At 31.6% G+C, this 21,751-nt stretch overlaps 4 protein-coding genes, 1 long non-coding RNA gene and 4 other non-coding genes across 16 annotated transcripts; 6 read left to right on the top strand and 3 right to left on the bottom strand.

Moving 5' to 3' along the window:
• The first annotated feature begins 14 nt into the window (after positions 1-14).
• LOC100649600 lies at positions 15-3,187 on the top strand. Of its 6 annotated transcripts, none has more exons than XM_048413502.1 (7): positions 15-148; positions 638-1,365; positions 1,441-1,572; positions 1,640-1,804; positions 1,886-2,050; positions 2,167-2,183; positions 2,262-3,187. In XM_048413502.1, exons 1-7 carry the CDS (start codon positions 85-87, stop codon positions 2,320-2,322), a joined length of 1,332 nt encoding a protein of 443 aa, XP_048269459.1. In that variant the 5' UTR covers positions 15-84; the 3' UTR covers positions 2,323-3,187. The 6 variants fall into 6 exon arrangements, with proteins under 6 accessions (XP_048269459.1, XP_048269460.1, XP_048269461.1 ...); XM_048413503.1 differs by having other exon boundaries at positions 2,617-2,799; XM_048413504.1 differs by lacking the exon at positions 2,167-2,183.
• On the bottom strand, positions 3,179-7,120 carry LOC100644383 (interferon-related developmental regulator 2). The gene is made up of 6 exons (XM_012317662.3): positions 6,843-7,120; positions 4,951-5,429; positions 4,612-4,865; positions 4,304-4,547; positions 4,005-4,220; positions 3,179-3,909 (listed from the first exon to the last, which is right to left on the bottom strand). The coding sequence occupies exons 1-6, from the start codon at positions 6,874-6,876 to the stop codon at positions 3,823-3,825; spliced, it is 1,314 nt and encodes a 437-aa protein (XP_012173052.2). The 5' UTR covers positions 6,877-7,120; the 3' UTR covers positions 3,179-3,822.
• Positions 7,121-8,285: 1,165 nt separating this feature from the next.
• LOC105666621 (27 kDa hemolymph protein) lies at positions 8,286-11,908 on the bottom strand. Its single transcript, XM_012317663.3, has 4 exons — positions 11,525-11,908; positions 9,297-9,788; positions 9,048-9,216; positions 8,286-8,957 (listed from the first exon to the last, which is right to left on the bottom strand). Exons 1-4 carry the CDS (start codon positions 11,568-11,570, stop codon positions 8,747-8,749), a joined length of 918 nt encoding a protein of 305 aa, XP_012173053.2. The 5' UTR covers positions 11,571-11,908; the 3' UTR covers positions 8,286-8,746.
• Positions 11,909-12,305: 397 nt separating this feature from the next.
• TRNAD-GUC lies at positions 12,306-12,377 on the top strand. The gene has a single exon. It is a non-coding gene; the product is annotated as a tRNA-Asp (tRNA).
• Positions 12,378-13,591: 1,214 nt separating this feature from the next.
• TRNAD-GUC lies at positions 13,592-13,663 on the top strand. The gene has a single exon. It is a non-coding gene; the product is annotated as a tRNA-Asp (tRNA).
• Positions 13,664-15,506: 1,843 nt separating this feature from the next.
• TRNAG-GCC lies at positions 15,507-15,577 on the top strand. The gene has a single exon. It is a non-coding gene; the product is annotated as a tRNA-Gly (tRNA).
• On the top strand, positions 15,509-16,987 carry LOC110119998. Its single transcript, XR_002308527.2, has 3 exons — positions 15,509-15,600; positions 16,511-16,708; positions 16,803-16,987. It is a non-coding gene; the product is annotated as an uncharacterized LOC110119998 (long non-coding RNA).
• Positions 16,802-16,872, top strand: TRNAG-GCC. The gene has a single exon. It is a non-coding gene; the product is annotated as a tRNA-Gly (tRNA).
• Positions 16,988-17,581: 594 nt separating the features above from the next.
• On the bottom strand, positions 17,582-21,124 carry LOC100649714 (calcyphosin-like protein). 3 transcript variants are annotated; one of them, XM_012317664.3, is made up of 6 exons: positions 20,998-21,124; positions 20,769-20,895; positions 19,621-19,777; positions 18,661-18,838; positions 18,381-18,590; positions 17,582-18,101 (listed from the first exon to the last, which is right to left on the bottom strand). In XM_012317664.3, the coding sequence occupies exons 3-6, from the start codon at positions 19,773-19,775 to the stop codon at positions 18,000-18,002; spliced, it is 645 nt and encodes a 214-aa protein (XP_012173054.1). In that variant the 5' UTR covers positions 19,776-19,777; positions 20,769-20,895; positions 20,998-21,124; the 3' UTR covers positions 17,582-17,999. The 3 variants fall into 3 exon arrangements, with proteins under 3 accessions (XP_012173054.1, XP_003401690.1, XP_020722918.1); XM_003401642.4 differs by lacking the exon at positions 20,998-21,124 and having other exon boundaries at positions 20,769-20,948; XM_020867259.2 differs by lacking the exons at positions 20,769-20,895; positions 20,998-21,124 and adding an exon at positions 19,881-20,049.
• Between the last annotated feature and the right edge of the window lie 627 nt (positions 21,125-21,751).

A 21,751-nucleotide genomic window follows, 5' to 3' on the forward strand; every position in this document is an offset into this window, starting at 1 on the left:
CTCTTTCAATTTTCGTGTATTTTTAGAAATATTGTATGGAAAATAGTTTACCAGAGGGAAATAATTAACTTATTTTGTCACGATATGGATAACGATTCGACAGTGAAAATGAGCAAGGCCTGCTGGAAATTTGACGAAGAAGATCGAGGTAAGACTTAAAACGTGGCAGGTTATTGAATGATAAATGTCAAAAGGCAAAATGAAACGTAAGTAATTACGTACTACCATAGAATCATTGCGTTATAATTATTTTTTAAATCCATTTACAAAATTATTAACCGTATAATTATATGTCATATACACTTCGTACATTTTGAACATTAGAATTACCGATGATCAAAGTAAAAGCTTTTATTTGAAAAATCAAAAAGAAAATACGCATAATGCGAAGCTTTATCCGTATATTCTTTATTTCCATAATACTTCTTAAAAAATGCAAATTTCCAAAAATATACCGTTGTAGATCTATAAAATTTTTAAAAAAAATTATTTAGATTAATTATTAATAGAATTATTAATTAAGAATTTTAATCATTCTGATAAATTTGATATTAAGGAAATTTAAAGTAGCTCCTATTGTATAGTTAGTTAGAATCTTTATTTTATCATAAAAATTAAATGTTTATTAATTTTATAGCGCTGTACATAGATATTGAAGACGACACTGAAGATGATAGAGAAAATAAAGTATACAGCTGCTGGGATAAAATGCCTGATATACTTCTAGAGGAAATTTTTTCTTACTTAACTATTCGTGAAAGATACTATGCATCTTTGGTATGTAGGTCATGGTATCGTGCCTTTAAATTACCAAGGGTATGGTCTACGTTTACATTGGAGGATGCGACACTTACTAGAGGCAAATTTAATTATCATAGTGGTTGGCAATATGTGCTAGATCATATGAGAGCTTCTGCATGTTTGAATAAAGTTGGCAAGAATTTCAGATCTCTAGTTTTTAACCCTATGTTGAATTTTTATAATCTTTATGAATTCATGAACATGATATCTTGGTATACTGAGAAACAAGGATCAGATAATACATCAGTGGCAGGAGTCGGTACTCACATTCAACGACTTAAGTTTACATTTCCTTGTAATATGGCATATAGAGATGATCCTGCTAGTATTAGACTTTTTGGTACTGGTGGAAAACTACTAGAAGCCTTGAAAAGGCTAATGCGTAATTTACGTAATTTGAAATGCTTGGAGTTGATAGATCTTATGTTAGATACCAAAGAAGCTTTACATTTAATGGATGATATCTGTGCCAATTGTACGCAAACATTGACGAAGCTGATTCTAATCAATGCTACAAGGTATTATTGCCCCCTTCTACATGTAGGGGTATTTATTAATTTAAATGTAAGTTCATTCAAGGTAAAAATATAACACAATTCATATGCATTATTTAGCTTAAAATATTTATTTTATGCAAAGGTATTGGTCATTAGTCCACAAAACCTCCATGAAGATGTGATAGATTTAATTGGTTATACTAAATTAGAACATCTTCATATCTTTCAAAATCGCTATAGCCAGAAAGATTCTACAATGAGATTGGTATTAATTGTGAATATTAATTTTATAAAGAGCATGGTTCCAAATACAATAATTTAATTGATCTTTATTGATTTAGCCTACAAGAAAAGCTTGGATAAAAATGAGAAAAAACAATCCACACATTAAAGTACATTTGGAAGTGGAAAGTTATAAATCTACAGATATACTTTTGCCTATTGATTTGTTAGAACATGGGAGTATTCCATGTCATAGTATAGTTTTAAATACTCCAAATACACAGGTTAGTATATTTTGTGATTACTTGCGTATATTTGTTAAATTTAATAATCCAAATATTAATTACATAGATTAAAAATTTCAGATTTCAGCTTCAACTATTCTTAATCACGGAACGTTTTTCGAATCGACAATACGGGTGTATGCATTCAAAGGTCTAACCAAATATTTTACGCCTAGAAATTTTTCGCAAAGATTGGATGAAGCAATAGTACAATTTTGCAAAATGTGCCCGAATCTTCATACACTGGTATCACTTTGTATTTGAACGAATTTCTGATGTATATAGTGATTTTCTTAAAATCAGACTCTATGACTCTAACTCTTAATGTGATTGCATGCATTCGAATTTTTGTTATACAAAAGGCTTTATCTCTATTTGTGTAAGTTTTATCTAACTAGATTGCATATGTAATGGAATTTAAAGAAACAGTTGAAAATATGAAAAACATCTTTTACAGCTTCAATGGATCTATTAATATACATATGTTGTGTGGCAATATATCAATGATTTGTCAATAGTACACAAGGCAACAGATTTAAATTCAGATCAATTACTGTATCAATGACTTGGAAGCCAATCAGTGGGAGGGATACATTTTACCATGACATATTTGATAACTTGCCTGGGCTTTTGGTTATTGAACGAATAATACTTCATACGATTACATTAATCCACGGATTGGTTTCCTTAGTATTCAGCTAATACATTTGTCAAATTGTCTTTCAAATAACTAACTCAAAAAAAAGGTTTTGAGTAGTAATTTGAATTCATAATTCAACAGACTTGTATATTTAATAAATGCTTTTCTGTAGATGATTCGAGATAAAATTTCAACCGCCACGATATTAGAAATCGTGTCTACAGCAAAGAACTTGCGTTGCTTGTACGTCCGGAGATTTTCAATCCTAAAGAAATGCGACGAAGATTGGTTAAAAATTATGGATTGGTCACCAGAACATTATCAGTGGATTAAAGAAACAAGTCGTAGCTATGTAGATACGGAAAAAGAGGTATCTAAAATATTAAAATACAAATGGCACATGCTAAATGAAAACGAATTTAGAGATCAAATGATAAAATTATATTTATGATGTTCTTATAAAAGAAGAAAAGGAAAAATTCTTACAAAAAGTGTTTTATATTAAACAAATTGCGATTATGCAGTAATTATACTTTTATAAAGTAATTTGCGTGAAAAATATCGTTTGGATAGTTTATGTATTACATACAATTCGTGTAATGTATTTATACTTTCTGACATAACTGATGATGTAAACAAGAGATTTACTACATATTTCAAGATGATTGAGGGGGATTGCTATGTACACAGATCTGTACAATAGTCAAATATGTAAAATAATAAAATGACAGTAATTGCAAGTATCTCCACTTTATTTTATCAATATAATATATAATGAAGAATTCCTATCCTATATTTCATAACTTATGTAATTATGTACAATGCCAATTCATATATTTGTATATATCGATTCTTAATAACATAACTTATTTAAATAGTTACATCTAATACAAATATTTAGCGTATAATTTTGTGTACATTCTAAATATTACAGAAGTTAAAATAATCGATAATAATTCAATCATTAAAATTAGAAAAAAATTATTTTTATACCGTAAATTTTACAAAATTATACTAACATAACAATAATCATTAAATTCAATAGAGAAAAACAAGTATAATAGATACTAAGCAGTTTTGTAGCATGTACATATTTTAATATTGTATATACAGAATTGAAATAGTATTAAACAACATTCGACTGTAATTAAGAACAAGTTCAAACAAATTTTCTATCTACCCAATTTAAATGACATTTTGAAGTATAACAGTTTTTTTGTTCATCTCTATTTACAATTTAAAATAGATTATCGTGGAGAATAGTATGCAATAAGTTTTCTAATGTCCTTATAGAATGGTTATAATAAATAAAAAATTTAATCGTGTTTCTTATTTGAAAAAAAAATTATCTAGCGTATAAAAGCAGAAAGTTGAAGAATCACGGTGCCAAGGCTGCCGATCGTTTATCCCGGTTTTTATTACGTTGAATAGTACGTGCCTTAAATGCAGCAGCATTCATCAATGTCTAAATGAATTATAATAAAATTCACTCAATTAATTATTTTGTTTCTTTAAAGTTAATGATAATTAATCTCTTGGAATTAAATTTAGCAAACTTACTCTTTCTAATTTACTCGTTTTCTGATTTAATGGTATCGGTAAAACTTTGTTACCAAGATGAAAGATTTCGCGCAGAAGTTGATTTTCTGCAAGATGAATATTTATACCTGGACCAAGCAATCTACAGCATGCGTTGTACTGAGTTCGTGCACACCATCCTTCTAAATACAGAATTTCTTGACCAAATTTTACATGCATTTCTGGTACAATGTCTTCCTAATAAAAATCATAGATGTCATCAATAATACAGTATACGGTGATTGCGTACAATATTTCAATATTCTTATTGTGAAACGTACATCTATGTAACGAAGTATGTCTCTGAAATTAGCTCTCTGTTGTTTGCGATCTTTTTTTGCTCTGTACTTGTTCGAATCCGTAGCCAGTTCTTTTAGTACCTCAATTAGATCTAACGACCAATCTTGCTCGTAATCACAAGAGAAATCGCGACCCAGTTCGAATATTACAGCTAGGGCCTCGCCAGCCGATAATCTTATGTCCAAATGCGGTGATTCTAGTAACTCGCATAATCTATTCAGGGACCTTTAATAAAAATGGTTAATTTTATTATTTCACGCAACTTTTTAGCCCGTTTGAAGATACTTACGGCATGTGACTATTGGTTCTATCGCTCGCAAGCAAGTTATATATATCAGCTGGGGGCATTACTGTTAAAAGAAGTGTCCACGCTGATATAGCCGCAGAATGTAACGCTGCAACCTCCACAGATATAGTCGCTATAGCACCATTCCCTTTTAGGTAAGAACCAGAAAAGATAGTAGACAGTAATTGCACGATTTCCATAGTGGCGGTCGCGTCATTGCCCGATAAGAATTGATTCATGCTTAGAGCCCAACAACACTGTAAGTGGATAATTTATTATTCGCATGTAAATCGAACTGTTTTTTTTTTGTTTTTTCTTTTTTTTGTTTTTTTTTTGTGTTACCTCTGAACGCGCTTGTGTGGAAGCCGTGGTGTCACTGGCGATAAGAGTCAAAGTACTTTTCAAGTCACGACAGACTACCTCTGCGCTTTCGAAAGCTCCCAGTTGAACACAAAGCAAGGTACTTAATCTGGCTGCTGTAGATTGTTCTTCGCCACGGCCCTTTTTCAAACCCCGCTCCACTGAATCTGTGATGGTCATTTTCCTATCCTCTACGAAATCTGGAATGTACTTGATGGCAAAGATTTTTTCCATTCCTTTGAAGCAAATTGTTCTGCCCTTTGCACTCTTCTGTGTTAAACCGTCAATCGCTTCCTTCAGTTTCTCCTCGAATGCTTCTTGCTGCACGAATTCATCGACCTCATTATCATTCACATCATCTAACATGCTGCGATTGTCAGATTGACTACTGGATACACTGCATGCATCATTATTAATCGAATCTTCATCAGATGTTAGCTCAGCTCTTTTTCCAGCATGACCTATAGGCAAAGACATTTTCTGGTTACAGGCAATATTTAATAAATAAAAAATATTGTAAGAAGGGAAACAAGATTGTTTCTATTTTTATTATATAAAATAATACATTGAAAAGAAGATAAAGGATAAAATGATCAATAACATAAATGATGAATGATCAATATCTGTGTTTAATTTATGTAGATAATAGTAGTCAAACATAGCAGATATTAAAAGCAAATGTCATATTACATAATGTGAAGTCTAAACAGCTGTTAGCGGTTGCTATCAAAAATAATTGTACCACATGTGACTGTCTAGATAAAAATTTAGTCAATCTATATAAAATTATAATTCCACAAAAAGTCATTCAAAAAACAGCTGTATAACTTATTGTAAACCAGAGAATTACTGCAACACATTGTGTGATATAAGTGTTACACATTCATTATAGACATTTGCAATTCTGATGAATGCAACTTTTCAAATGTTTATGACACATACTGATAATTGCATGATATGTATGATTTGTATAAATAGATTACTTGTATCAAATTACGTAGAATTAAATTGTATGATTTTTCTCATTATAATCTTTCAATTTTTAATGTGCATAAAAATAATCAACATTCTTAAAGTATAAACGTTATTATTTGTAAAATGAAACGCAAAAGTAACATTTACACAGCTCAAACTCGCATCAAGGAAATGATAAGTTTACCATAATAATCTGTAAATGATAAATAACATTGGATCGAATACTACGTATGACGATCTAAATTTAGTACACATAATGCGAAAAAAGCATCGATTGTTATTAAAAGCATGATTCATCTACCTAAACTTTCGTGTAAGCTTCTGTAATATACGAAACATATCTCTTTTTGATTAAACATTTTGCGATTCAAAGAAAAATTTAATATTTAAAGAACAAGTATTTCCGCATTGTTTTCTATATCTCGTTATGCAATACGAATAATGCAGCGATTGGTATCGTTAGTTCTTAATATTTCGAACATAAAAATTTTCCTTCTGTCTCTAACCCAAACCCATGTGCGAAAAGCATGAAAGTCACATGGGGATAGGTGGTAATGTCACGACGTTACTTCGACTCGAACATATCGCCAGAAATTTCATAAATCGATATGCAATTTTTTCAGCCACGACATCATTTTGTGACTTTATTTATGATATCGTTGAAATAATCGGAATAGCTGACCATATAGCACGTGACGTAAGACGAAATAAATAACATTTCCAATGCTTGATGAGTCATTCCAGGAAAATGCTGATAATTTAATAAAGAACGTTTAGCGCGAAGTTAATCGAAACTCTTTTGGCCGACGCCTGGCCTTAAAGATATTTTAAAATGATCATTTTGCATTCATAAATGAGTAGGGAAATGAAATGAAAAATGAAAAGCAGCTTTTCCTCACCGGATTTTCGCCTTCTACCTCCTTTGCCTGGCATCGTTCTTCACTTTCCTTATAGCACAATTGATACTAACAGAAATACTTAATCAAGAGGGTAAATGTCTTGTACTATTAATTTTCTTTCGTATACTGAACACACTGCATGAATTTTTAATTAAAATCTGGTAAAAACTCATTAACATGTTGCAAATTGTTCAAAACATACACGTCGAGACAGCCTGCGATGGGCTTTCTCAAGTGCACTGTCTTTCACGACCTGCGCTGCGAATTTACCCGAACGTAGGCGAATGTGCGCAAAACACTGATTGCGCATGTGGTACATATTTCTATAAAAGTCACGTGCTTGCCAATGAGCGGGTCGATTTGATGAAACCAGGGGAATAAGACCAATCAGTTTGCATCAACTGAGCCATCGCGCATGTGATACTGTCAGTTTCAGTAGAAGATATTCCCTATTTATTCGAACGTTTCGCGCGTAATAATGTGAAACGCATGTATCGTATTTCGAGGAATGTTCATATGAACTTTTGAATAGCGTTTTAGCCCAGTGCATGCATGATACAAATAAAAATACAATGATTCGCAAAAGAATCTGTACACCTGTCAATATCTTTTATGAACATATTATGTCTGTTATACGAAATATTTTGAAGTTTTATTAATTTGTAATGAAATCCAAATATTATGATTATATTGGTAAAATTTTTAACGATTCTGAAAACGTGTAAATAAGTTACAAGATATTTAGTACAAGTATATATTTTACATAAATATCTGAACAACATCTAACAACAACATCTGAACAACAACAATATCTAATCATTTATAATGTTAATAAATTTCAGTATTCAGTGGGACCATTTTTGATAGTTATTAAATGCATAAAGTGATTATTCATACTTACATTCATTTTTTGTTAAATATAAGTTTGCAATAAGTATCTTGCAACTTCTATATCTTAGATTAGGTTAAAATTTTATCAATATAATTATATCATCTCATCATAGTGCTAATATAATTTCAAATTATTTTATATAATAAACATAGCATACATGAAAGGTTTTCAATGATGATTGTATAAATATGTTTACAAGGCATTGTACTTTGTTATAGCAACTGCTTAAATGTTATAGCACCATAGACATCAATCTATACTGCATTGAGATATAAAAATCAATAGGACATCATAAGGTACGAATATCATTATTGAATATATAAATATGTACTATTGTAAAAAGATCTGTATCACATAAGAAAAATTGTATATTATTTTATATTTTCGAATATAAAAAAGCGCTTCGCGATGATACATTCTCATTGTAATAATAACATAAGAGTATATACAATGAAGAAACGAATATACACATGTTTTAGCCTTAAATATCACGTAAAAAGATACAATGTATTTACGCTACAATAAATTAGAGGTAAATGATTACAATTATATGAGGCTTGTTATTGCATATAATTCATAGTAGTTATATTACAAGTCTGTATGAATTTAGTTGATTACATTACTATGGTACAAAATTGAATATATTCCAAATGTAGCAAAAGTGAAGAAAGATCTAGATTCTACTGTAGTTATAACTTATATTTAACATTTGTTTGTATATTCAGATGGACACTTACAAATATGTCAGTCTATTCTGAGGTACCAGAATCATTAGAATAGTACAAATTTTGTTTATTACATTGCAATCAATGTAGTAAAAACAATTTTTGAAGATAAAAAAATTTATTTTTTTTATACATTGGAATGTTACTTTTACTTTCAAAAGTATCACATATCATGCTTCATTGAAAACCTAATATTTTGAATAGTAAAATTTATATTTGTAGAAAAAAAATCTTTTTATCTCCCAAAGTAATTTCTTTGTACATAAACTCTATTAGAACTAAATCTTTTATACAAATCTTAATGACATAAATACTAGACTTATTGTAACTAGTAAATTAACTTTGAAGTTAGAAGCAGCACTTTCAGGTGCCATCATATTCTGACATGGTGTTGCTCTTCGAATAAAATTAAATATAGAATCTACAATATTTGCTGGTGTTGGATCTGAACATTCTTCCAGATCTTTTACAATACAACTTTGAAGTTTGAACATGTCCCTGTAAATACATAAAAAAAGAATAATTTATATTTATAGCCTTTTTTATCATTATCATCAATTTACTATACGTAAATGCATTGATCCTTACGTGCATTCTTTATTTCCAAGGGCAAGGAGTGGAAGATTATCTAACAAATGTAAAGTTTCAGTGTTGGAATCTAGTTGAATCATATAACTTCCCAACGTAGAGTTTATACACTGTTGAATTTCCTGTTGTTTGGACTTCAGACACTCTGGCCCATTAGCAGATATGAAAACTGCAAGAAATTAAAATGCTTTTTAGCAATGGCTAGATACTAGTTTCCTGTATTAAATGATCCAACAAAAGAATACATACGAGCAATACGATCTCCTTCTTTGTAACATACAAAATTTAAGAGAGAATCTGTAATATTATGAACAAGTTCTTTATTTTTTCGTTCCTGTGGTTGTACACAATGTTCCACTGCTGTGGTAAAATTTCTGACACATTGCTTAAGAGTGGGAGTTTTTTGGCAGTACTTTTTGAACACTATATCCAAATCTCCAGTAGGCTTGTACTGTTCCATTTCTTGCTCCAATGCTGTGTAGTTAACAAACGAATCAAGGCACTGTTTGAATTTATCCCTTGCATTCTCAACATTCTCGAATGCGCCGTCTCCTCCATATTGCTCGCATCTTTGTTTGAAAACATTTGTAGCTTCTTCCAGAACATGTATTCCAGATGTGTTGATATTATTTATATTCTGGATTCCACTAGATGAGGTTAAGTTGATGGCACTGGAAACTTTGTTTAACACTTCTTCCGCGTTGGGCAGGTCTTGTTGAGAAATAGTGTGTCCAAGAAAGCCTGTAATGAAAAATAATTAATTTATTATTTATATATTGATTTATATAAATATAAAAAAATTTATGCAATTCTAATTTATATGCAAATCTTTTTTTCCTTTTTCTAAAATAATTTTTAATTATGTATTTTAAATACATAATTTTTAAATAATACAAATCTTTTTTTAAAATACAATATTCTACTAATAGTAAATTTCCAACGATTCTCTGTTCAAACATTTAATGATCAGTCCAATAAAATCTTTAACTAGATTAGAAAAACATTTATTGCTGTATATAGCTTTTAATTATCTTTTTAAAATGCTGAAGTCCAAAACGTTTATCTTCACGGCTATTAAAAATCTTGTTTTGTAGCATTTCCTGTTCAGAAAGGAAGTAAATGTTATGTGGACTTTGCATTGGTTGTTGCTTCGACTTGTAACAACAAAGTATCTATTTTTTATCTGCGTAATCTCCGAAAGTAATTAAATTATTTTGCCATTTAGTATTTATGTCGGTGAGAATTAGAATCAATTTAATTACTCTTGTTGTTTTACGAATATATTTCGATACAGCGCAAATATTGTATGTGCACTTTTAGCGTTTTCGAGAAAAACAATTCAAAACATTCAATTGCACTTTATACCTAAATAAGTACCTTTTGCATTGTATTTATTTTTATCTATGCTGTCAAAAATGGATCCTCAAAAATATCTCTATAATATAACAAACAAAAATATCATTTTTAACAAATTTATAAAGTAGATATAAATGTAATTTTTATACAGCATAAAGAAACAGTCAAGAACTATTCGTTACTTATAAAAACACAAGTTTCACAAAAGGTGAACATATAATAGCTGTACAGTAAACCATCGATTTATAGGTTACGATAACGTAAAATTTCTGATAAAATGGATTTGAATAATAAGGAAAGTATACAAAATATATTTTGTACCAGGTTAAATATGTTTTTGTGTGTTCTATGCATATTCTGTTTGTAAAAAACTGAAGCAGTTTCATAGAGTACAAAGTGCATGGATTGAATCAACGTGCAATCTGTGCGTTCGTCACACGTGTACTGTAATGATAAGTAGTCCGGTACAAGGAGAGAACAATGCAGTCTTTAACTTTACTTCCCATCAATACATGATTCCCGTGATCGTTATACTATCTTTGTAAATATCTATGTGAGGTACTTTATTTATTAAATATCTGCACAGAGATCATACATTATGTCCATAAAACGAGCATTTGATACGCTGTAACTGCATTTAATCCCAATGACCGTATTGTTATCGATTACGCGAATATGTACGAAGGTCATTTTCGTTTCTTGATCATAAAGTCGAAAGCAAGATTCGAGATTTGACTGTTTGCTATGTTCGATATAGAACAATGACCAGTTCTTTTAAATAATACATAACCGGAAACAACTGCGTTTTGATTGGTAACACTTAACCCTGACGTGTTTGTTCATAAAACAACGTTTCCTATTAGAGGCATTATTTATCACACAAAAAATAAACCATTCGTAAACATGATTTTGCTCATGCGATCATCTTACGTATGCCAAATTTTTTCTTCCGTCTCGATCGACGTGCACGCAAGTCTCCTTATTGTTTTTATAAGATATCGCGTGTCACGAATCATTGTTAGGAATTCTGTCAATAAAAAAAATAGAGAAAAAGATGCAAAAAAGAACGATCTAATCATTTCTAACTAATAGGAAGGAGAAAATTCCATGTAGCAACTTACCAGAGAGGAATATCATGGCAGTTAATGTGGTAGAGTATTTGATCATTTCTATTTTGTTGCTAAAATATGTTCGACCAGGGATTGTGCGGAGATGTTTGCCGACGTCGGAACACTATGTACTATCCGGAAAAGTAGAGAAAAGTATTTATATGATGAAATAACGAGATAGAAATGTACGTTCAGTTACGCATCACTACAAGTGTCACTCTGAGTGCATTCGAATTGTTCTGTTTATTATAAGAAGCGTACGCCGATGTGTCAGCGTTGTCCGGAAAATTAGTGAAAGGAAGAGAGATAAGAGAGCGAGACACAGTGATTTAGAAAGCGGAGGACAGAGATATACTGTAGTAACTCCCGAGAACAATATTCCGATACTAAGTTGTTGAGCGCACGCGCTCCGCTTATATAAATCTCATATGCATAGTATGTATATATGCTCCATATACCACCTTTGCTTCTGTGTTAATTTTAATTCGATTCTATGTATATGTATGCACATATATATATCACCTAATGTAATTCTAGTTGTCTTGCATAATTTTTCCTGTTTTGAAGATAAACAAGTAATTTTGCATTGAATAAATTATACTGAAATAATTATATCTATATAATTTAATAGTAGTTTGACATTTTACATAGAAAATTATAGAGTTTGGATTAATCCTTAATGATATAGAATTTAGACAATCTTTAGGATATTTTATATGTAACAAATATCGATATAATTTATTTGGTAATTTATACATTTATAAGATGTACTTAAAAGATTGGACATATAGATTCCTCGGTAGTATAGTGGTTAGTATCCCCGCCTGTCACGCGGGAGACCGGGGTTCGATTCCCCGCCGGGGAGGGTACATTTTTTGCATAATTTTCAAATAACTTTCTCTGGTTTTCGTTCTTTCCTTTTTTATATAATTATAACGTAAAAAATATACATTTTAATAAATATCTATATTTTGTAAAATATACTCAAAATTATATTTTATTGTCGCTACTTTGAGACGTTTGATTAATATCCGACTACAATTATTTAATTCAGTTCGTTCGCTGTTATGAAACACAATGGCCTTGCTATGAAAATGCAAGGATCGTTGTCACGCCGTAAGATAAAGTCCTCTGTATCCTGGCTGTTATTGTAGTCTTTTGTATACGACTGTATACTTGTATACTTATATACTTTTACTCTTGCAAATATTTGATTCTTACAATAAATAGTAGAGACTTCAGTGATATATTTAAGCATATATGCTTTTAATAACCTTGACAATATAACGAGGTCCAAAATTAAAGCATCAAATAACAGCACTGATTGGTGCAATGACAATCAGGGCCGCATTCGACACACTGTCTTTTTGAATACCGTCTATACCAATGGTAAAGTCCATGCAATATTAAATTAGGTTATAAGTCACTACATTCTTAAAGTGGTGTTATCCTTTTAAGTGCTTTTCCGCAATAGAAAAGGGGTGACTTTAGGCCTTAATTCGTAGGGCACAGTCATAGGAAAAATATTACAATTTCATTTTCTTCAATCAATCAAAATATCCCATTTCAAACAAGTCAGTAGGAATTATATTTTGATATTCCACTTTTAAAAGCTTTACTAGCAACTTCTTCAAGTAGTAGATAGAAAGATTACAACCAAATCAGTGAATGAATACCTTTGATGTATCTTTTGAGAGTTCGATTAGTAAGAAATTGGTGAGTGAAGTTCGGGTTATATTTCACTGGTGAGTTCACAAGGTTTCACGTAAACAACATAACAACTTAAGCGATCTTGCTTAAGCTTCATCTTCTCAAGTTTCTATCTATTTGTTCATTGGAATGACTCGGATATGTGACATTTGATCTGTTTTGTATTTGTATGAACTTTGTTGCAGATAATGCTGCGAAAATAGGAAAGATAGTCTTTATATGTGCATATGAATAATAAAACAGCAATTCAACATAAAGAGTAATGTAGTGAACAATATAAATTTGTTAGAATAAAAAATTTATAATGTTAAACATATATAAATATATGTAATTCAGTTCACCATTAAAATAGAAGTTCCATTTATCCAATCCTCGGTAGTATAGTGGTCAGTATCCCCGCCTGTCACGCGGGAGACCGGGGTTCGATTCCCCGCCGGGGAGATTTTTTTTTAAATTAAATTTATCAGATTTGTAAGTTGATGTAAGGATAAAATATTTTCAAGAGTCAACAAGTAACTCGATCGTACCGGCCTGCAAAGTTATTTATGTTTTGTCGACATTTGGTAAGAGTATACTATGCTAAAGTAGCCTAAAGTATACAAAAATGTAGAATACCGAACAAAAGAAGGCGAAAGACTTAGTCTCTTCAACGTGATAATGAAACCTTTGCCTTTCATATCAGGGCTATTTTGTTTCGTAGGAACTGACTGAAACTGTTAACTTTTATAGATACATGTTTTTTATTGACCTTTTAACTCAGGAATTAAAGTGTCGTTTTGAAATAAAAAAGATAATAGCCACAAAAATTATTGTTATTTCGTAACTAATTGAAAATACCCGTTTCATTTGTTCTCTGCAGCGGTGAACGAACTGAACTGAATTGTAGTCAAAGAAACTGAACGTCGTAAAATAATATCAGGAAGTGTATTTTTGATTCTAGAAACGAACAGATGATTTCTCCAAAACATACTGCTGGTTTCCTATTAAATATTCTAAGTAAAACCGAAAAGAGGTCGCAAAATTGTTAACCCACAACGTAGTACGGAAGAGGATTTAATTTATGGCACCCTCTAGTGTCGAGGGTTGGATAATGAAATAAAATAACTGAGTCGTATCACAACTATTAATTTGTTTTTTTAGTTAAACTTTATTGCGAATTCACCAATCACAACGGAATATACACTGAATTAACATAAATCACAATTCACTCCAACCACGTTATATAAAACTTAGTTACAATGATACGTTAAGTATGCGACTGTTATAAGGGTAAAGACCGGTAAAGATATCTTGACTATTCTAAGAATACAGAATAAATGAGTCTTACTGTCGATACTGTCGGAGGAAAGCTAGGGGTAGGTGTGTCTAAGGACACGGGACTATCGGATTTGTTGATGCTAATTTTGGTTAAGGAAGTGAGGGCAGTAGACACCATCTCCGATTGGATAATAGAAAGGTTGGTGAACAAGGAAGGGTTTTAGCCACTCTCGTGAGAAAGTTGCTAACGGAATATACCAGATGTGAGGAAAACCAGCTTTCCCTAGTAAACAATAAACGTAAAAGGAAATCTAAGGCAAGAGATACTCGCTTGGTCTGAAGGACCTTAACTATGAAAATTCCAAGACCCCTGGTGGGTACTTAAGACTATTGAGGGTACGCGCCAAGGATGTGCAGACATCTGGATGCTATTCTGCCCGCAGTGTGTTGCCTGGTCTCTGATGTGAATTGACGTTACAAAAGCTACGAAAACTTACTTTTTGTACTATCTTTATATATATGTAATTCTATTGATTTTTAAATATTTTTAAAAATTTTCATTTTACTTTAAATACAGCAACTAGTATTACGGGCATACAATACTTTCCCTGCGGTTTTAGAATAAATGCTCAAATATTACCATTGTTAGACTATTTACAGGGAAGGTGCCAAAATTTTTTAATAAAATATTAATTTTTATACCATAATATCTACAAACAAATAAAATTTCATATCGTAACGCACGTATATGTCGTAACAAAATCTTATTATTCTGTTAATTGTAGTTTTCAGCTCTTCTACGTAATAAAATTTTTATTATTTAGAATATGTTCATATTATTATATCTATTAAAAAAGTAAAAGGTAGGGAGGCGCAAAAAAAGATTTTTTTCGGAGAAACGTAGTAGCATAAAGATTGGAAAGCACTGAAATATAACATGATAATAGACTCGTAGTAAAATTTACTAATAGCTAAAAATAGGTCATATTACACCAGTTATTGTAGGTATTTTATCCTATCCAACACAGCATCGGTGGTTCAGTGGTAGAATGCTCGCCTGCCACGCGGGCGGCCCGGGTTCGATTCCCGGCCGATGCAAAGTACTTTTTGCCTTATTAATTGTAAGATTCTATTACGTACTGTGTTTTATTTTTATTTTATACCATTATGTGTATCATTCTCTGTGTTGCAATTTTAAAACAGACAGTCCCGTGACCTACGATGTAATACCTAAGAAGACTTAATTTATTACACTTTTAAGGTTGTGTTGCTACCACTTCATAGATCCCATTAGTATAGAAAACTGAACGATTGTTCTGAATATTTTTAAGGCTTCATGTTCTCTTACTGTATAACGACTACTAGGTAAAATAACTGAAATAATATCTGTGTTCTTTATTTAAATAATGTAATTTGGTACCTGGCAACTCTGCGATTTCAAGTCACTTGAATGGCTGCGTATTTTATATGCATATATATACATACATATGTAGGTGATAATAATGATAATACATTAAGTATCAACTAGAAGTCATTCAAATGCTAGGGTATGAAAATGGCAACACAGATTTTTCTTTCTTGTTTCTTCGAAATAAGTGCAAATATTTGATGTTTCTTTTATTAGAGAAAATAAATGGGGAAAATACGTATAAAATAGTCTTTTCGCGAAAAAGCCAGCTTGGCAATGTCATGATCAGGAGAAATATTCCGATGAATTTTTTCTTTTAAGATTCCTTATAATAAATTTCTTACTGGCACTTATAACTAAACTTGATAACATTGCTTAGAAGGCAACTTTGTTATTTGCATTAGGCTATTATATTCATAGATAATATATACACCTATATGCATAAATATATGATCGTTGTTATGAGATTAAGTCAGCTGTTAAATCTAATTACCAGATTTAGCAGCGTGTATCTTTTTTATGTATGTATATACATGATCAATTATCTGTTTGAATTAGGCTTGAGGTTAATAGATTTGTATGTTTTGATAATTGCTTTTATATGTTGTTTGTTGTCGAAAAAGATCCTTCGCGAGGGTGCGGCCTGAGAAAACTCTTTGAGGGCCTGCTGCAAAAATATGATGCACAATGCAAATTTGTACTATAAACTTGTATGAATCACTGTGTCTGCCGCACATCGATCCACTGTAGTAAATACAACAAATAAGTCTGGAGCTTTCGAACGGATCTTAGAAGCCAATATCAACCAAAAGTATTTAAAGGTGAGGACTGGTTCAGATTGTATTAAAATTTATTATCTAAAACTAGATCATACTAGTTCTATTTTTACATAATATCTTGTACCGTTTTCCGTAGCATCGGTGGTTCAGTGGTAGAATGCTCGCCTGCCACGCGGGCGGCCCGGGTTCGATTCCCGGCCGATGCAGCTTTTTCTTTTTTCTTTATAATTTTATAGTATGCTATAATTTTAACAGTTTTTTTTCATATATCATAGAATATATTATTGATTTATTAAATAAACATTACAATTGTTACAATAACATAGTTGATAATTTAATCTATAGTAAAGAAATGAGATAAAGATTGGTATTATCAAAAAGTGATAATTTATCGAACATCTATCAAATATCAAACTAGAAAATATTTTGACTAGGATAAAGATATCTTGCTAATTGAAGTACTTTGAAAGGGATTGATACTAAATGGAGATTAAAATCGTTTGAGAAATCGAAGAAAATCGTGACACATGGCTGAGGTATTCGTATAAGGATTGCCAACTAAATATTAAGTATTCAATTTTCGTCACACTCTCTTATACTTTAAAATATATGTAATTGGAGGAGTGAAATTGAAAAAGATCACCGATTGAGAATTGTAATGCTTGAAATTACTTTCTAAGGCTTGAATAGGTGAAATTGTATTACTCAAAGAATGCATGAAATGCCATACTATTTTACAGTATGAGTATATGTGCTTGCTTCGCTGCATTGGACCCTGTAACCAAGCTTCTATCCTTACAAGCTATGCACACATTTCACAGATGGTCGTGTATACAAATATATAAATAGCCAACTTGGTGCAGTGGTTCTCAAACTGGACCAAACATTCTAGTCAGAAAAATAGTCACGTGTGTATAAATGTTTAAACGTATAAATACTTTCTCTGTTTATTACGAACATTAATTAACATTGATTAAATTTATATACAATAGAATCACGAAAAACATTTTTAGATTAGATTGAGAAACACTGTAGTGTTATAGATATGAAGATTAACGGATTATTTTGCTGGCTTTTTAATGGGACACCTTAGTCATCAATTAATTGCATTGGGTGAAAATCGGCCGGTAGGCGAAGCTAGTAACCATGAATTATTACATAAGTCAGTTTGCTATATTCCGCAAATTGTCTAGGGGTTTGCGCATAAATTTTTCATTAGCCACTACCAGTTGCGCGAATACTTTAAAGGTCGACATTAAGCACGACAGTCGTAAATTTAAAACCAATATAAATAGAACTGAAGGAACACCTTGTTGCAGGACTGTGTAAAGATTCAGAGTTTATATGCATTTCGCATCATTAAATCGAAATAGGCGTCATGATCGATGCTTGCACTGATGGCGCTGTAATAGTTCATAAATTCTTCTTCAGTGACCTGTAACAAAAATTATGAATGCTGCAGTTCGTCCAAAATCAGTTTTAACCGCAATGATTACACCGTTACGATAAAGCAATCTCTCTACTTTATTATATTCAACTATTATTTTAATAATTATTATTACTAATCATTATTTGGTTACTCTAATTTTTATTGTATTCAATTATCATTTTAGTAATTATTATTATTACTACTTATTATTTAATTTACTATATTTTATTACATTCGACTATTATTCATAATAAAAATTTCCAATAGAGAAAAGAAGAAACTCACAGTGCCATCTCTGGTGTTATTTTGCTCAAAGTTCGCCAGAAACTTATTCAGAATACTGTCCTCGCTTTCTTCACCGCTGATATAACGGGGATGGCACTTGACATTGTAAACTCCTTTCAAATCTTCGATCGTGATCACTCCATCGCCGGTTTTATCCAGTTTTTTAAAGGCTTGATCCACCACATTCCTGCGATTTTGAGACATCGGCGGCTACACAAAATTTTTTTTATTAAAAATCCAGTACCTTCGTTGAATTATCCAATTCGGAAAATACACTTACTCTTATGCCAGCGATGAATTCGTCGACGCTGATGTTCCCATCGTTGTCTGTGTCGAATTTCGTGAACATATTTTGGATATCCTCTTCTGGAAGTTCCAGACCACTTTCTTGAAGGCCTCTGGTGAATTCATCTAGGTTCAACTTCTTGTTTCCGTCATCGTCCATACGACGAAAAGCTCTGCATAAATTAACTTGTGGTATAGTATAATAAATTATCACGTTTCTCTGGAAGTTCATAACAAATTCGTATTGGGCGTTATAGGATAATACAGGGTGGCCCGTAATTTATGGTACAAATGAGATGAGGGAGATTCTAAAATTCAAAATGAGACGGAAATCAAAAATAACAAAATTGTGTAGGAGGTTCATTCTTGAGAAAATCGATTTTGAAAATTTGTGATAATCAATAGCAGATTATTCCAAATGTACAATGTAACAATAAGTCAAAAATATAGAATAACATTTTTTCATTCGAAGTCCTATTTTCGAGAGTCCAGTTAATTCTTAATTAACGTATTGAAATTTTGTTTTCTCCAAAACAAGGCCTTAGACGACAAAATGTTATTCTTCATTTTCAACTCATTCCCATATGTAAAATAACCTTCTGCCAATTATCGGTTACTATCCAGTCGAGAATTAATCAAATTTACGTACATATACTTCACAAATGATCAAATTCGATCTCTGTCTCAAAATCGAAACTCCAAATACAATTTTGCTATTTTTGATCTTCCTTTTATTTGGAGACCTCCCTGGCCTCATTTGTACCATGAATTACCATCCTGTATAATGAATTATATGTCTATGGAATTTTGTGGTAAGTTCTTGTTAAGTGTTATAGGATAACGCTATGCTAAATTGTTACACACGAAAGAGGACTGTTATTCGAATATGAATTTGAAATTTCGGATTACATAATTTATATATATATAATAAATAAAAAAGGAATTGTTAACTTACCTGCCCAACCCTAGGATGCCATTGGCACCTCTGGCCAGACAGAGCAAACGAAGTTTCTCTATGGAGTCCGTGGTGTTATACAGGGCCCGTTGGGCCTTATTGATCATCTCAGTTTCTTGCCTGGTTGTTGCGCTCTGTGGTCTGTTCAAGAACATCTCTGAAAGAGAAATCCGCGCAATGACTCATGACTATGACTCAGGTGTTTGAAAAAGAGAGAGAAAACTCTGTACTCAATATCTGGATTTTCTGATTATTCTTACTATATATATACATCCTCTATTATCCCAGGGATCTGCTATTACTCTATCCACAAAATCCAGATATACTTTAGTATATTAATCCTTGCAATTTCTTATCTTAATTAGATAAATACAGAAATAAGTAAGAGGTGGGAAAATTGGAAGAGAAGTGGAAGTTGGTTTCAATTTCTTAACGTTGCACTGTTTTTTTTCCTTGCCCTATATGAAGTGGCAATGCAACGTGTCCCCACTGTGCATACTTCGATCGTTTCGTTAATTAGACGCAATTTAATTTCTCCGAAGGTGCCGTGAAGGTCCCGCTCTAACTTAGTTAACTAAATAGCTAGAAAGGAACACTAACTCGTCAAAACTGATCCGTTGAAAAAATGGAATGAGAATATTGGACTGATTTCGCACAGACGATTAGACAATCGATCGTTGAACGATTCTTGTTTTATGCGCCAAATTATTCCATCAATTACTTGTAAGCGTGAAAGCAGAGCGAAAATTACCATAACTGGTAATAAAATTAGCGAAGACAGAACGATGTAAATTACCGTAAAATTTTAGTATATTTTTACGCCAGTGAGATAATTATCAGTGAGTCATTCGTTAAAAACAGTTATACAGAAAAAAGAATCATCCTTGGAACAAGTTGCACTAAAATATGTATATAGTGCTTGTATTAATCTAAAATCTGAATATCGATATTGACCTTTAGATTGAGATCTTGATTTTTTTATTTTTATACATAAACAGTTGCTGTAAGTAGTTGTGCTAAGCTGAAGATCTCTAAAATACTTTGTTTATGTTGGTAATTTAGAATGACTGGCTTAATCACAATAATTCGAAATTTGTCTTTCTATACTAATTTATTTATTTATCAAATTTAATCTTGATTTAACTTACTTTGGTATCTTGGAGCTGCATGTACTGTTTTTTTAGAGTAATTCTAATCCACTGGTGATGATAAAAAGAGTGAAAAGAATTCGTAGCTCCTTTGAGGAGAACCGGAAGGCGAGTGACAAGGGATTCCCTGGAAGCGGATCCGCGCATTCTATAGGACGCTACACACTGGATTACACACGTGAACAGATAAAACACATTCACGTATGAAAACAAGGTGTGTTCGACATACATAAACCATACGATAGTCTGTAGAAAACGTATCCATAACGACCGACTAGTCACAACATGTGTATCGGAAAAAAATTCACGCGTGATCAGTCACCAGTACCGATTTCCTGTCGATAACTCTCCCATGATTACTGCAACTAAAATCCTCAATAAACTCTATGTCTAATTGTTAAGTGTAGCACCAAAACGGCATTTGGATTCTCGAGAGTAAGAAAATAATTTTCTACTACTAGTTTATTAAAAAGTAAAGTTATTTTAATTGGTATTAAAGTTCAAATGATTCGAAGTTGCTTTATTGCGTAATTAGGTTACAGTAATGATCATATCCGGTCTTTGTCCCAGGGGACCTATTCTGTTGAACAATATGTATCTAGTTACTATTCGTTGACAAGCAGTATTATATGATGAAAATAATTTTGCGTCTGAAATTATCTCGACGATGTGACATCACACTGTGATATATAGAAAGATAACGATAATATGTATTGCTCTGACCTCAAAAAATATCCATCCGTTTTAATTGCACATATATTAATAATTTTTACTGTACACAGAATATATTTAATTAAAAATGATTAATAATTATTTTAAATTCTATTGCGTTGTTATATTATCGCGTTGCTAACACATATTTAGGTATAAGTAAAGTAAAATATAAAATTCTAATGCGCACTCCCTCAAGATCAAGAATTTGAATTGATTTTACCGACATAGAAACAGATGATAAGTTATCAACTGGCCGAAATTACGCTTAC

The sequence above is a fragment of the Bombus terrestris genome, chromosome 16, assembly GCF_910591885.1.
Source record: "Bombus terrestris chromosome 16, iyBomTerr1.2, whole genome shotgun sequence".
NCBI classification, from domain to species: Eukaryota; Metazoa; Arthropoda; class Insecta; order Hymenoptera; family Apidae; genus Bombus; species Bombus terrestris.